Source organism: Montipora foliosa, chromosome 9 (genome assembly GCF_036669935.1).
Source record: "Montipora foliosa isolate CH-2021 chromosome 9, ASM3666993v2, whole genome shotgun sequence".
Taxonomy (NCBI): domain Eukaryota; kingdom Metazoa; phylum Cnidaria; class Anthozoa; order Scleractinia; family Acroporidae; genus Montipora; species Montipora foliosa.
The window spans coordinates 46,823,576-46,840,400 of record NC_090877.1 but is presented as its reverse complement, the minus strand read 5'-3'; the positions used below and the strand labels follow the sequence as shown (position 1 = coordinate 46,840,400).

General features: G+C 38.9%; 2 protein-coding genes across 2 annotated transcripts in view; one reads left to right on the top strand and one right to left on the bottom strand.

Annotated features, from left to right (window-relative positions):
- LOC137971894 (uncharacterized) overlaps window positions 1-16,825 on the top strand; it is a 29,593-nt gene that overhangs the window by 1,467 nt on the left and 11,301 nt on the right. The window contains exons 4-11 of the mRNA XM_068818637.1: window positions 545-654; window positions 886-1,087; window positions 1,347-1,596; window positions 2,182-2,384; window positions 2,971-3,109; window positions 4,555-4,805; window positions 5,346-5,444; window positions 8,201-8,255. Of these exons, the coding sequence (XP_068674738.1) occupies window positions 545-654; window positions 886-1,087; window positions 1,347-1,596; window positions 2,182-2,384; window positions 2,971-3,109; window positions 4,555-4,805; window positions 5,346-5,444; window positions 8,201-8,255 (1,309 nt within the window). The remainder of the gene's footprint in view (window positions 1-544; window positions 655-885; window positions 1,088-1,346; window positions 1,597-2,181; window positions 2,385-2,970; window positions 3,110-4,554; window positions 4,806-5,345; window positions 5,445-8,200; window positions 8,256-16,825) is intronic.
- Window positions 5,511-12,442, bottom strand: LOC137971951 (skeletal aspartic acid-rich protein 1-like). Its single transcript, XM_068818700.1, has 4 exons — window positions 12,283-12,442; window positions 8,175-8,713; window positions 7,345-7,626; window positions 5,511-6,290 (listed from the first exon to the last, which is right to left on the bottom strand). The coding sequence occupies exons 1-4, from the start codon at window positions 12,332-12,334 to the stop codon at window positions 6,051-6,053; spliced, it is 1,113 nt and encodes a 370-aa protein (XP_068674801.1). The 5' UTR covers window positions 12,335-12,442; the 3' UTR covers window positions 5,511-6,050.

Sequence of the window (16,825 nt, the reverse complement as noted above, 5' to 3'; positions counted from 1 at the left end):
AGGAGAGAAAACACATCCCCATGCTGCATGCTCTATTGGTCACGAATTACAACTATCCAATCAGGTGTCTTCCTTAAAATAGTCGTCCATCATAATTGCCAGTACCATAAAATATGGTATCCTATCTGTGCGAGGAAATTTGGTTTTGGTGACCGTACGACCGTGCGTACGTTCACCTCTCCGTGTGTGCCAATGTGACCAGTATCACGTGACCATATCTTGGGCTCAAGTTCAGAGCTCATCGAGGCTGCCATACTCCAGCCAGTTTACAGCGTAATTTGATATTGGACATCCATGTTATGGTCAATTGACACCTGTCAAAACAAGGTAGTCGCTGACCAGTATCACGTGACCATATCGCGGGCTTAAGTTTAAAGCTCATCGAGGTCAGCTGTTTTTTTTTTTAAGTTGACCGCTGACCAGTTACTGGGTTTCGATTGGACCGTAGGCTCAAGCCAGGTTAACTTATTGTAAGAATAATAACCCGGGAGGTCCGCTTTCAGGCTTGGCTAAATCTATGTATCTTATTTATTTATTGTTTTAGTATTGGCAGGATCCCCTTATGGCATGGAATCCTTCAGACTATGGAGGAGTGAGATTCATTAGCGTCCACCCCAAATCAATCTGGTTACCAGATATTGTGCTGTACCACAAGTAAATCATTTTACAACATTTTTTCTAAAATTATCTAACGCTTGTTCTTTTTAAAGCCCAAGATAGTGTAACCCTAACAAGAGTAAAGTGGAATTATAATCTGCCCATCCATTTTCGTTCTGTAGATATGAAACCAAAGGACCCATTGATACGTTAATTTGGCCTCTGTAAGGCTTCATCACTCGTAACCACTATCTTGAATGTTTTAATTTTAACTACGTTTTTTTACAGTGCTGGAACCGGTTTTGGTAGCGGAATGACGCGGACAAAGGCCGTTATCAACCATGATGGTTTGGTCGCCATTAACGCACCTACAATCATCGAAAGCAGTTGCAAAATACACGTGAATCACTATCCTTTTGACCAACAAAGCTGTAAGCTCAAATTCGGGTCCTGGACTTATGATGCAAAGGGTATTGCACTTACACTGGAGGTATGCGAATTTTTTCAGAAAAGCACCGCGTTATTGAGCTCCCCTGAGAAATTGGTTGGGAGCGGACACCAAGAACCCAAGGTGACTCTGGGTCAGTTTATACTTCGAGAGGAAACATCACAAACAAAAACTTAGCGACTTATACGGAAACTCATCTTGTCTTGTTGTCACTACATTAAGTGACGTTAATATTTCTCTCATTTTAGTGTCATTTTGATCATCCTTGGCCCGCGCGCTCACCCTGTTTTTTCTTCTACAGAGACACTCTGCAGACTTAAGTGAATATTCACCTAGTGTTGAATGGGAGCTGATTGGGGTCCCGGGCGAGTTTCACTCTGTCAAATACGCTTGCTGTGAGCAACCCTATCACGACGTTACGTACAACGTGCAGATTAAGCGAAAAGTCCTGTATTACGCCATGTACCTGATTATTCCCTGTGCAATGATAGCAATCCTGACATTGCTGGTGTTCGTGTTACCTCCCGATTGTAATGAAAGAATGACAGTGGGTAAGATAAATAAGCAGTATGAATGTACAGTTCATTTTGTAGCGTCTTCGTGGGCACTGTGATATATTCAAGTTCCTTCTAACAACCATGGTAAAAAAAATTTAAAAACGTTCGAAGGCCCTAAATATATCTTGGCTGAGCGAGCAGCCTTGTCCCCAGGGCATTTCTCCGCCAATAGGACCCACCCACACTATTCTCTGCAAAAGAAGCCCTGTAAACGAGGTTGGCTGGACGGACCTGTACTATATCTGAGTAAATGGACTAAAAAAAGGAAAAAAAGAAAACGATTGGAGAAATTTTTAGGTGAGGATAAATGCAGTAGCTTATCTTTACTTGAGGAGCAGCATTCGAGGAACACTATGTAACGTTAATTAACAATTAGACCCATAGCCGGCTACGGCTTGAGGACGAAGGGTCTTATTGTTGTTTCAATTTTTGGAAAAACATTTCGCCCAAATTCGATTGTAAACATTGTAATTCTTTTGTTAGGAGAGGAGGTTCGTTTTAACAACAGCAGGAACACAAATAAACGACATGGACACGTTTATACTCACCAATTTTATTCTGTTTTTAATATGTCTCCAGGCATGGCTATTCTTGTTTCTCTGAGCTTCTTCTTCATTCTGGTGGCCGAAAACATGCCGGCCACATCAGATGCTGTTCCTTTGGTGGGAATGTACTACACTGTAACAATGATTGAAGTGTCGTGTGCATTCTTCATGACTTGCTGGGTCCTGCGATTTCACCATATGAATCCTACAGAAGGAGAGGTTCCCAAGTGGGTTAAGGTAAGGTTCCAATAAAGTGGACCGTCTTATCAATAGGAGAAAACTCGCCCCCAGCTTTATACCATGAAGAGACAACCCTTTTTAGATTCTTCCGCTAATCAGCAATGATTCCTGCGTCATTTATCTAATTCCCTTGGTGTCATTCGGTGTTCGGATAGTTTAAGTAAACTATCAGGAGAGAGAAATGCAAAAAGGACAAACAAACTTTTAAGATCATATTGTTCTCTTTTTTGAATTCAAGGGCGTCTCAAAGATATCAAGGTACTGACTAGCCTTGTTACAGTCGGACAACTGCTACAAAGTTGAAATGTCTTTATCGAATGCTGGGGGGCTGGAGAACTATTGATTTTGGAATCAGTGAAGAGATCAGTGTGAAAATTACATATCAAACTGAAAAACGTTTCTGAGTGTTTTAAGTATAAATCGACCTTACTAATGAACGAACTGCCACCTCCGGCAAGTGGCCAAAATCATCGATCTCTTGAATATCTCCGACGCTTCAGCAAATAGAGCTCACCCACAAAAACTAATGAATATATGAAAAAGAAATTCCTTTGCTTCAAAGATATCACTTTTTTATCAACAGGTCTTTTTACTCGGTTATGGAGCAAAACTATTTCGCTTTAATTTTGGAAACAACGCAGATGTTAACGGAGTCCATCATGAAAACGACAGGAAACCAGGCGACATCCCTCAAGCAGAGAATAACCCGCTAGCACGAAAACGTAAGTCCTCAGTTGCTTTTTCTGACTAAACTTTTAATACTTTGTCCAATTGTACCTTATTCGTTTAGTTCTTTATGGCATCAATTCTTGCTCGCCTGCTGTTAGGGCCTCCACAGACAATCGCGAGACAAGTTGTTATCGACGACTATTTCCAGTCTACAACTTAATTGCAGAGCTTTTGCTTAAGCCTCATTTACACTAGCGAGTTTTCCTTGACAAGTCCACTTGTCAAGGAAAACTTGCCGACTGTACACACTAGCATGTTTTCCTTGACAATTTTTCCTTGACGAGTTTTCCTTGGTAGTGTAAATGAAAAATGCGATGAGTTTTCCTTGAAAAGTGCACTTGACAAGTAATTTACACTAGCAAATATCATCCTTGACAAGTTTTTCCTTGACAAGCGTCCTTGTACAAAAACTAGCATGCTAGTTTTTGAACAAGGAACCTTGACAAAGAAACACTTGTCATATTTTTCCATTCACACTGCCAAGGAAAACTTGCCAAGGAAAACTTGCTAGTGCAAATGAGGCTTTAAGGTCCCGAATTATTTCACGTCGTTGTTTGAGGATGACGACAAAGAAACTCGAGGCTCAGGGTACGAAATCTATTGTCTATGGCCAATATGGCCACCGCGCGAATAAAGCCCATTGCTTTTTGGTGACTCATCATCGTCGCCAAGTGGGTTGAGTTTTCGTTGGTTATCTACTCTGCCCCCGAGAGTTTTTCTCCGGGTCCTCCGGTTTTCCCCCCTCAGCAAACGTTATCAAAATTAGCAGTAATTTGGAGCCACGACCGTAATGTGAAAGGCATGGGTCTATTCTCGATATTACGTCACAAACTGCTTTGCACTCCTGTTTTCCAATAAATTATGCATTGCAAAGCAGTTTGTGGCATAAAATCGAGAATAGACCCATATGAACCATAGACCCATGTGAACCATGGGAGCGTTAGCCCTGTTAATAGAAATGGGCCCAAACAAGGGCTTTACTGGTAGGGGACGTACTTGATTCACGGACTTCTTAATTAGGGTACCGGTCATTACCTGAAATTGCTCACAAAAAGAAGTAACACGCACAGAAAGAAGTAACAAGTTTCCGTCCTTCGTTTGTCGTTTGCCACGCTAGGCGTCAGTTCTCTAAAAACATTTTAAAATACCTGCCATGTGGTGCAAGGCAAACACGTATGCATCATTGAGAACCAAATCACTGAACGACAACATCATTGACAATAAATTGAGTAAAGTAGAGGTAAATATCACCCATGTACCACTCAAATCGTCACAGAGGGGAATAATTGTTTTATACATGCCGTACAAGTAGGAACGAAATCCATTGTGTTTGTCTTCCGCTGCTCTGAGGTGGATAGGTCTTGTACCAATCAAAACTCTCGAAAAGCACTATTCACTTGTATCTTGTACACTAAACCCTTTTATTCTGAATTTACAGCGATCGACAAACCCATCCTTTCTGCGAAGGACGTACCAGGAGGTAACCTCTCTGTCAACGAGAAGAGCAATGGTCACGTAGCCAGTGACAAGAAGAGCTCCAGTAAAATCCTTGCTGATAACGTTCGATATCAGATGATACTGGAATCGAGGCAAGAAGAGTGGAGGAAAGCGGCTTTGGTGTTGAATCATATCTGCATTTGGGTGTATCTCTTTGCTATCACTGTGTCTTTCATGGCCATATTCTTACAGGCGCCACTATAGTTATCCCGGGTTGAATTTGTTCCCGGCAGACCCTGGTTCAACGTCTCAGCTGCACTTGTAACTGGTTTGCCTCCGGCCAGTTGGGATTCTTAACAGTATATGCTCTTTGTTCTGTTCCGTCGTTTCGTTAATTAATAGTGTTTCATTGGCCCTGAAAAGCCCCTATGAGGGGTGGTCAATTAAGTATGTATTGTATCAACCCTCTCTGGAATTGCCCCGTTTAACATTCATCACACCTCGAAACTGATTAGTTGTGGTCGCACTAGCCCTTTTATCCATGAGCAAATAGCGTCTGCCCACGGGCAAGGACGTCTTTGTGTGTAACCGCTTTCCCTAGACCGAAACTGCCATAGGGTCATTTTCCATGGATACATAAAAAAGAACAAAAGATCTTCCCACGACAGTTCCTGAACTGAAAAGTACGGTTTATCTGGTCCCTGACGTGGCTTGGCTATTCATAAAGCAGAACGTACCTAATACACAAAGATCCCTAATTATATTAATTATACCCTATGATTTTACCCTAAGGGGAGTCTTTTACTGTGTAACCGCATCCCCAAGGGTAACATGAAACCTGAACTGAACAAAACCCTAGCCATTTACCATCCGGGAGGCCCCAAACCCAAGGTATGTGTAACCACACCAGTAAATACAATGATTAATTATGACTAAGCCATTGAAAAGCCCACACAGTTTGGACGCTAATATATTTTATTGATCTGACACAGAAGCCCATGACAGGAGCGTACAACTTCATTGTGTTTGTGAAACGGCGTAGCTACACAGCGAGTTATTTTTAGAATGATTTTCCCGCGAAACCAGACCTTTCCAGCTAATCACAAGTCTTGCGTGAGAAATTAATACCCATGGGATTGAGAAAGGTCACTCGTGCCTGCCAAATTTTATTCAAGAATTCGTCTAAATAATAGCCTGATTTACATAGACCTGGAATTGGAGTTGTAGTCTCCTGGCTCCTGTCTGACATATGAAACGAATGTGTTGAAATGTTGATGATTCCATTGATTCTGCAATGTGTAAGGACGGTGTAAATAATAGTTTTTCGTATCCAAATTACACATCTTGTTTTAGGATTTATATGGATGAAATCACGTGACTAGCATACTGTTTCTTTTGGTTCTCAACTAAATGAACTATTGACGGAACTGTGCCTCTTTTTTTAAGTCACGGGCGGCTTTTTTGAATTTGCAGTTGAAAAAAATCATTCAGTTGCCTTCAATTGCTGGTAAATAGAACAAAAATTTGAAGTAACAAAAGGAAAAAGATGTGAATATACTGCCAACTGGCAAGCGAAGTCGACGAATTTTTCGGCACTCTTCCAGGTGTCACACTCGGGTCGATCACCACATTGTCCTCAAACTTGGGAATGCGAAACTTAAATTTCTTTTCTCCATCTTCGATTTCGAATTTGGGAAATTGCGCTGGCATCGCAATGTATGTGTCATCATTCATCACCTAGAAATAAAAGAGAAGAACTCTTAATCTATCTACCACGTAATGTCCCTCGGGTATCAATCGAAATGCCGTACAATCTCAACGTTTAGACGCCATCTTGGACTGGATGGCTGGTATCCTGGGCCTCGATCTAATGTGATAGTCAATGGCTTGCCCAAGGGGCAACAGTGATTCTCGTTTGTCCACCGTAGATATATCCTGCTGGATGGGGTTAATACCAGAAGGGGTGACCATCCCATGATACCCCGTGCTGTACACTTTCAATGTACTGACATCCCATATCAAATACAAGAAAAGGGTGCAAAAGTGATCCTCCATTTTCAAATGCCTCATCGACGACAAAAAAGGAATCGAGGGCACCTCACTAATCCTTGACAATTGCTAGGTAATAACTATAACTGGTATGGACAATTGGAAAAGACGCGTCCTAGACTTTCTAACGTCCTCTACTGGACATCAAGTTTCATTCAGTTTCACATTGCTGTTAAACGGTGGACAGCAAAGGAACGCACCAAGTAAAAAAAAAGTGTAGAGTAAGAAAAGGCAGTATCTTGGCTCACTAAGTAATAACAATAATAATTTATAATAATAATAATAATATTAATAATAATAATAACAATAATAATAATAACAATAATAATAATAATAATAATAATAATAATTTATTCATTTATAGTGCGCATTATGATCAGATGGCCATTCTTAAGTTATAACTACGAGAAATAATAGTATGTTGCTTTGTGGCGTTCCCGCTGCCTTCATCGCCGTTTTCCCAGTTCACTATTTAGTTCCCGCGAGATATCTAGTTCTGATGACCATTTTGTTTAGCTGTACTTGTTTGGTGTAGCCCTGGTTCAACCATTGGACTGTATGCTTGTAAATAAAGCTTTTAAATGTCTCTCGCTATTTGGCGTTCGCATAGGCCTGCAGTTTTTTCTTTTTACTTGGCCCTGCAAAGTCCAACCTCGTTGTAACTGGCTTTTCTCCACCGTGAGTCGCGCGGGTCTACCTCTCGGCGGATATAAAAGCCTTGGGAACGTGCGGAACGGCTTACCCCCTTGTTGAGCAGCATCTCTGAGTCTCCACCCATGTCATAAATAATGGGACAGTCATCATCATCGTCGTCATCATCACTGTCGCTGCTGTCATCTGGATCATCGTCGGTATCTGGTTTTTCCTTACACACGGCGGGTTTATTGTTCTTTTTTCGGTCCTCGTCGTCTACTTCCTTTGGAGAATCTTTACTTTTGATTTTCAGGCTTAAATCAAGGTATTCACCTGCCTTACCCTCGCTGCAGTCAGAAGGTGAGCCGTCACAGAAACGCCAATTACTAATCTATGATTTAAAAAAAGACAAAATTGGTCAACGATAAAAAACAATCAGAGAGATAGTTACGTAAGTTACTTTCGTCGTAAGTTACGGATCCTTCATTTTTCAAGTTTATTTACGGCCCTCGTTCTTAACTCTCGTACCATAAATAAATAAATAAATTGAACTGAAAAAAATTCCATCCGTAACTTACATAACGGTTCGGGAACTTGTTCAACAAGGGGTGTATATCAGCGGGAGACGTGTATGGTCACTTCACATGACTTTTAAGACGTTTAAAAAGGATGGTTATAGTAATTTAAGTAACATTTGTATTTTCGCAAATTGTTACAGAAGATTAAGGGTGCGTTCGATTGACCGTATTCCGGAATAGGATTACATGGAGTAGAAGTTAGAAATCCTTCGTTTTTACGGAGATTCACATTAAAATTGTCAAACACCTGCTAAAATGCTATTTCAAACATATCTTTATTATCCTTGTTGCTTCAAAACGCCAGACATACCGTTTTGAATGGGTGATTGTTGTTGCCGCTTTTAAATGAGTTTGTGCGTACCTTAATGTTGAACTTAACCGTTCCAGCTTGCACATCAAAGGTCTCATTACCAAAATCAATGGTTCCGTCTTCACGAAACAGGTACAACATGATGTCCACTTTTGCGTCATTATCCTCAAGTGTAGTAGACAAGTTGACAGTGATGGCTGAGACACCATTGAGATCACCGTTGCGTTGCACTGGAGATATTTCAAACTTCTGCTCATCAAATGACTCCACCGAATGCCCTTGCAGACTCCCTACGTCATTCCCATCTGCGTCCTTCTCTTCTAGGCTATCCAGCTCAAACGACAGCATGTCTTCGTTGTCGTCGTCAAAATCGTCATCATCGTCGTCGTCGTCGTCGTCGTCGTCATTGTCGTCGTCATTATCGTCGTCGTCATCGTCATCATCATCATCATAGTCGTTGTCTCGAACGATCATGATCTTACCGGATGTGCGTTGTACTCTAGCGGAGACGTCATCGTCGGTAATCGTTTCATCGTCGTCTACTTTGTTGTTGAGCTCGTCAGGGCGGCAGTCGACGGTCAAGAGCAATGCTAGGGAATAAGCAAAGTTATTAATTAATCAAAGGCAGAAAGTGAAGTATGTCACAGTGTACTGATGGCATTCATCAGTGAGATGTAAGGGCACTTTCTGGAAGACAACACAGAACTTCAGTTAAATGTTTAAATGTCAAGCACCTATTTACTATGTAAATATACTATGTAAATACACTTTTTTACGATTCGTTATTACTAGGTGACGTGTTAAACTTAGGGTGCGTTCGATTGAACGTATTCCGGAATAGGAATACATAGAAATCCTTCGTTTTTCCGGACATTCACATTAAAATTGCCAAACACCTGCTTAAATGCTATTTTAAACATATCTTTCTTATCCTTGTTGCTTCACAATGTCAGACATACCGTTTTAAATCATCACTCCACATACTGTTATTCCAGAATAGGGTCAATCGAACGCACCCTAAGTTTTATGACATCGATCGGTAGAATAGACCGAATACATAAATGGCGACCAAAAAAGTATTCTTTTGTTTATGTGCAAATTAGACTCACTAGCCTCGTTTGCATGGACAAAACACAAAAGAAATTGCTTAAGAGCGAGGTTAATGGGTCTAATTAGCACATAAACAAAAGAATACATTTTTGGTCGCCATTTATGCATTCGGTCTATGCTGTATCCATTGAGCCACAAGAACTCTTTGGGTCGCGTTTACACAATTAAGACCCATAACATTGTGGACCCCGTAAATGATATATATTGAGTCGAAAAAAGTGGCAGACCTCCATTGAGGGTTGGCAAAATGAAACTTGGGTCATACTCGATAAATCAGATGACGAAAGACATTTTGATTGGATGTCGATTTATAGAGCTTAAGAGAAATCAGTCACGTGAGCTCGAGCCACGAGACCGCAGACGAATAGAGGCCTTTCAAAACATTTTATTATGCATGCACAACATCAGTAAAGAAGAAAGACGAGGAATATTTGAGAGCTTGAGTTAATTTCTGTAGATGAGTGTGTTTACGAAGAAGAAGTGATTTTGAAAAACATTTAATTATAAAAAAACTGCGATAAAACATATCTAAACATGGTAAAACAACAAAAAACTTTGTTAAAAACGACGACGTTAAATACGTTTCGACGTTAGCTAAACGTCATTTTAAAGTCAAAATACTAAAAGAACAATAGCTGATAAGGAGCCTGTATAGTAAAAGAAAGGAACAATAAAAATTAAACAAAGTTTGGCACATATATATGGAGTTCGTCTGGATATTGAAATTAGGCTTGAGACTCTTAATAAAGAGCATTTCGTACACTAAGCAATCAAATTTGCCCTGGCACTTTCTTAAATTGCTTTTCTTCAAAAGATTTTCCCTACCGTGAGCTTCCAAAAAATGTCGGCCAATTGCCGAATTTTTTTGTTCAGTAATGCGTTGGTAAAGGGGTGTCGGGCTGTATACCCAACATAATCTGCATCACACATACCAAATTTAAAATAAACAACACGTGCACCGGCATTGCTGATTCACAACTGATGACTTGCTTTCTTGCTTTCTTTGGGTTTGAATTAAGCTCTTTCCCCAATTTTTTGCTCACGAAAACCGGTTGTACCAGAGTTAGTACTAGAACCAATCTTATGACTAAGATCGCGTAATTGTTTCCGGACCGCATTGGCAGCCACTTGATCTTTGAGTGGAAGACTTACGAACAGTGTGTTGGTGTTTCTTACCGCCCTGTTTTCGAACAAAGTTGTATAGTAGAATTAATTGGGCCAACAGGATAGTCAAGGCGACTGAATACTAAACGCAATTTGCCACATTCTGTATTAAAAGCCATAGCTGTATAAGATAGGGCATAGGCAAGATGTAACATTGTCTTTAACAAAGAGACTTTGTAGCGTTTATGGGTGTGACTGTGAAAGTGTAAAAGCAACCCAGTACTTGTTGGTTTTCTGTACACTTGAGTTTCAAGTTTAGTTCAATTCTTGACGATGTCAATGCCAATAAAAGGGATCTTATTTTCCACAGGAACCTCCATCGTAAAAGTTAAACTGGGATGTAGGCCATACAGAGTAGTTAGGAACACCGCAGCAGCATCCTGGCCAAGGTATCATCAGCACAGTACCTGTTGTACAGATCAGGCATCAAGCGATCGTGTGTGAGCTTTTCTTCAAGATGACACATGAAGACATTAGCCCTTATAGGGCCATCAGTTGTGAATCAGCAATGTGTTGTTTATTGTTTTAAATGTGATATGTTTGATCGCAGTTTTTTATAGTTAAATATGTGTGTTTAATAAAGTAAAAATTAATTCTGCTTTTAGGACATTCATAAGTGGAGGAGCTGCCAGCGGGATTGTCGCGGCATTGCGGTTGATACATGAACAGTTTCTTCAAGTTATATTTTCCTACGTTCATCGCAAATTGGATTCTTTCAAACTTATTTTACGTCGTAGTTTAGAGGTTATCATACAAATGATCTTATTTTTTTCAATTTTCTGAATCTGTGCCTTCATGACGCGTACTTTAAAAAGGTGAAACGATACAGCTGCAAATATTCTTTGTTTTTTTGGCAATGAACCACGTGTTGACAGTCTAAGTACTAAATCTCAGTTGTCTTCAGAAAGATCTAGACGACCTAAACAAGTATTCCTTTCCCAAATTTTTGTCCAAAACACCTTATTCAGAAACCAATAACAATAATAATATTGGCCCGAAAATCTTAAGATGAGAAATTGTTAGAATTTGTGTGATTCTTCCGAACCATTTCTTAGTATTCAAGCACGTTTTCGTGATAATATAATACTCTATTTCGGGGTCGTAACGAGGTATATTTTTTCGTAACTGATCCCATACTTTTACCCAAAATTTTGATATCTGATCCCAAAAATGATGAGAATTTTGATCCCTGAACCCGAAAAAATTTGATCCCTGATCCATAATTCCATGAAAAATACTGCTGATCCCGAACCCACGCGTTGTGGGTTGTGATCCCTGAAACCGGCCCTTTTCAGGCCTTTGCATGATCCCTGATTCCATAATACCTCGTTACGACCCTGCTATTCGTTTTTCTCTTCCTAGGAAAAAACCTGATTTTATTAGGATTAATATTGTTTCATTCATGCTGCCTTTTAGGAAGGAAAGCACAAACCGAAACTAATTTGGAAACCACGAAAGCAATAAATAATTAACTCAGTGATACGTTGTTTCAAGACAGACACAGTTGCAATAGGCGCATCTTGTAGCAAAAAAAAACTGAAGTTGTGAAGAACAAGTTCGCCCCCAAAGCTGCTTGAAATTGTGGGCCAGCTCATTTCTCTGAGTTTTTTCCTTAATTTGAAAACATCTCCTAAAGCTGATGGAACTGGCAGTTTTGGCGACTTCTGATTCAAAGAAAACCATGGTATTTTGTGTTCAAAACTTCCCTTAAAAGTTAAACTAATCACTCTGAGAAAGCTGCGAAGGTTTCTTGTGTGCGTATTAGGAAAGAAAACTTGCTTAACATCCCCGAAAATGTTGTCGTTCATAATTTGATTAACTGATACTCTGAATAGGGTCCATTTTAACAACTTTTCGTTGCTTCTAAACTCTAAGACAGACTCACCTATACAAAGGAAAAATATGCTGAGACGAAGACGTGGAATAAACGCCATCATGATATATCAATGTATACTGATGAAGTTAAGAGTGATTTTGATTTCTTTATATAATATTGCGAAGTTCAGATTAATTTCCCTGCTTGACGCAAGATTTACATTTGGAGATGATATTTTGTCTCGTAAGGTAATTCTATTTTTATTGCATTCTTGTGTAGTGCTCAAACATAAATGATCCGGCCGTAAAACTTCAATATATTTTTCCTCGCGGTTTATAAAAAATTGTCAAACGTCAGATACAATGTCCTTTAGCGATCACTCTAGAACAGGCTATTCAAGCAACTAAAATACTGGTTAACCAACTAGTTTTCTCGATCCCATTTTATTTGAATGCGGTCTTTTTTGTGCTAGTATTGTGCTTTACAAACAACTTTGCAAAACACTTCACGGTGCTAGGCTACTGTTGTCATTGCATTGGTTTGGTATGCAATACGTTGAATTATCCGCCAAATGTCAATTATATTGTCACAAATTTGAGGTAAAGAGGCTTATGAAAGATATTGAGGGGCATAGTGTTTGAAAAAAAAATAGAGGAAAAAAATTGGAAGATCTAAGGCATAAGTTAGAGAATAAAATTAAGAGCGAACGTCTTCCATGCACTGGGTTAGTTCACAAACACTTTGGTGAACGATATTTCGAGAAATTAAGAGTTAAAATCTGCTCCTGGTTAATGCAAACGTTATTTTTGCTTTTAGGTTTACGATGGTATATTGGTAGATAAATTGGCTGAAAAGAAAACATGTAAGCTTTTATTGGTGTAGTTATTTCCCTTTCCTTTATGCGATATTTGTAGGATACATGTATACGCGATATCGATTCTCCAACATTGGACTGACGTTGTCCCAATACTGAGAACGTTTTTTTCTTGGTTTTGATGCCGTTACTAACGAGGTTATTTTAGCATCCGTCACCCCTACCTTTTCACCTTATGAAACTAAAAGGTAAGAATTTAAAAGCAACACAGAGCCATAAATTTGAATAGAAAATAGAGTTGAAGATCCATCATAAATTAAGCGACTACTGAAAACTTTTTGGTATTTTGAAGGAGGAGTGATTGTTCGACTGGGTTGTTCAGTCACCAAAACAAAAGAAGAAGCGGTTATGATCTTCCTATAGGATTTCTGTAAAGCAATTCGTAATTTGTGTCTAGAGTTTAGGTTGAGAGCCTAATACACAAGGACTTTCAAATAATGACTACAATATCGAAAACTTAACTTCAGTCTTCTCTTGACTTGCAAGTGCATCTCGCCATCATCTCGTGAACTGATTTGGGCATAAATCGTTAGTGACACGAACGTCTTGGGAATAAACGACAAATTCCATGTTTTCTATAACCATTACCATATTATTATATTTTTCAATGATTGAGCTTACCTTTTTCGGGTCTCCTTTCGAAAAAGGAGAGAGTATTGCTGAATTAAGTTCAGAGACTTGTGTGAACCAGTATTGGCTGCATATTTTGTGATTGAATTCAAGGAAGGTACACCCCTGTAAAATTCTCAACTATCATTTTTTTTCCCTTTCTTTTCTGTCAAGGACAGATTTTTTAACATTGCCCGAGCGAGGACAAAAAAGAGAGAAAAAAAATTAAATGCTTGGAGAAGTTATCAAACGAATGACCAGGAAAATTTTTTTTTGGGCCATTTTTTCTTTTGTAATTTGTTATTTTTGTTTTTCACATTACCTTTTTACGACCAAAAGACACAAATCTGCTTTCTGAGGATATTATTCCGAAGAAACGTTCTTTTGAAAGACAAAACTTTAACAGATGCACTGCCAGAGAAATGCCATCTGAGGGCTCTGATGGCTGCATCTGGTTCAGTAGGATCTGACGATAATGCAAAGAGCAGAATCAAGATAGAGTATACTGACTAATTTTGTGGATTATGGTTTTGCTAAATCTTTCTTGTTTTTCAGTTGTTGTCATAGTTTTTCTCGGAAAGCTGGGAAATTCCAGGGAGAAAAATATGATAGAGGAAGTTACGGAAAAGTTGGAAAAGTTAGAAAATTTCTTCGGATCAAACATTTTCCGCTCCGTTCAACTGAATGTATTAATTCAGTGATTAAATTGCATGTACGATGGTTTGAGAAGCTTAGTATATTTAATAATTAAATCATCAAAAATTTCTGCAATGCCAAACTGCAACAAACAAAATACGATAAGATGTGATAGGAATGTGATTGGAATATATAAGTGGAGTGGCTGTAAACTGTTTTGAGAAGTTAAGTGGACTTCTAGAGTTAATCACCAAAAACACCTTTGACAAACAAACAAAGTAAATAAGCAGTAATTACCATTGCCACATAATGATATTTGAGTTAAGGGTTGCTGTGTATGTTTGTGAAGCTGTGTGCATTAAAAAAAAAATGTGTTAAGGCGGCTGCCTACTATTGTTATTGCGCATACGTTCTGCACATCTCGAGATACTCGGATTTCCTATAGGTGGTGAGTATTAACACAGGGATATTTTTGCGGGGTTCAAAACTATGCGGAGAAAGCATGCAGAACTTAGCAAGTACTCTTCATATGCAAAAAGAAAATTGGCCGGGGGTAACCATGCATTTTCCAGAGGTAATTAAGCTTCGGCAATTTGGAAAAGAACGCCATACATTGCTTTGTATTTTAAAGCTTTTTACAAATATTGTTGATTAATTATCTTCGAAAAATGCTTGGTTACCCCCAATTTTTTTGTGGATTTCAATAATACTTGTTAAGATCTGCTTTTTCCGCATATTCAGTAAACTGCGCAAAAATACCTTTGAATTAGTAGGCACCGTCCTTAATTGGGTAATTAAAAACTCATTTCATTTCAACTCGAGTGGTGTGGTATTCCTTTATGTTCTCACGGTAAGTTGAAATTCTGTTGGAGCAATTCTTAGTTTTTTACTTGCGGAAAGCAACTTTATATTATAATAAGTGAGCTTAAGCAAGGACAACAGCAAGGTCCGGCAACGTCAACGAACAAGTCCCTCCAAATAACTTAGCACTCTGGCGCAAGTATTTCACGATTAGCTTATTCCGTCTTGTTCACATTGTACAATACGGGCGAACTATCCTGTAACTGGATGGGTACGGAACGGTTTTAATTTCACGTTGTTGTTTTGTGGAGTACGGAATGGAAATGCACATTTTAAGCCCCATTTACACTAGCAAGTTTTCCTTGGCAGTGTAAATAGAAAAATATGACAAGTTTTTCCTTGACAAATGCATATGTCCTTAACAACAACAACAAAAAAAAAGAAGACAGCTCGAACACAGTTCTCTAATCCCTGATTATATCTAGTTTTTAAATAATATTTGTTGAAATTTTTGTTCCCTAGCCGTTTTTAGTTTGCATGAATTTTGTCCTTTGATATCAAGTGATCCGAGAAAATTTGCAAGCTTCCCTCCTTGTCGCCACCGGTGTCTGACATTTGCAGACTGCAGACAGCAGACTGGCTACAATTAGCGCTGATAAACAGCATTTAGTCTAAACACCCATTTCAAATAGCGCTGATAAACAGCATTTAAGTCTAAGAACCCATTTCAAATAGCGCTGATAAACAGTATTTAAGTCTAAGAACCCATTTTAAAGCGTATTGAAAGCTAACCGTTTTAAAATGGGTTCTTAGACTTAAATGCTGTTTATCAGCGCTATTTGTAGCCATTCTGCAGTCTGCAAATGTCAGACACCGTGCCGGGCACCACTTTTGGTGGACGAAAACAAAAGATCTCTCATTAGCTAAGCTGCTTTTGTTCGTCCACCGGCAATTAAAGATATATATATATATATTGCAGCATATGCATTGTTATCTGAGTGTGTCTCTAGAGATTGGTTTCAAACCATCTAGATCTATAATATATAAAACTGGAAAAAAAGCGAAAAAGAAACTGTTTTTTAAAAAATATATGGACTATCAGTGCCTTTTCTTGTTTTTAAACTTTGATACTTTCCCATGTATAATGAAGTTGCATGATACATGGGGGAAATAGAAATTCGTTTCGCATTTAAATTCTTCATTATTCTTTTTCTTACTAGAATCACAGCGTAATTAGAGAGTGGCGCTTGGTTCATTCATTTTTCGAGACTGGCAAGGAATTTTTCTTAATCACCTGTCGGGAGTCCTATCTTTGGGAAAACTGCACCCGAGGTCTTGAGTGTGTACTCAAGATAAAGGGCATTGTTTTTTCCAATACATACCGACCCAGGCTGGTAAAATGTCATGCAATTTCCCATTAAATTCTGTCTCTTGATCTCTCTTTAAAGCCAACAAAAGACACCGGCATAGCAAGACGCTTCGCAAAACATTTAGCAGTTTAAAGAAATACGTCTGGAAGTGCTCATAATACAGAAGGGTATATAAGAGAAATAAATAAATTGATTATTAGAGAAGGCAGTAACTCAAAGCATCGATTCCCCTCATTTTTCAGTTCGAGCAGGGACCGGTTGCTCGAAGACTGGTTAGCGCTAACCGTTTGTTAAAGAAATATCAAAACTTATACACCTTATT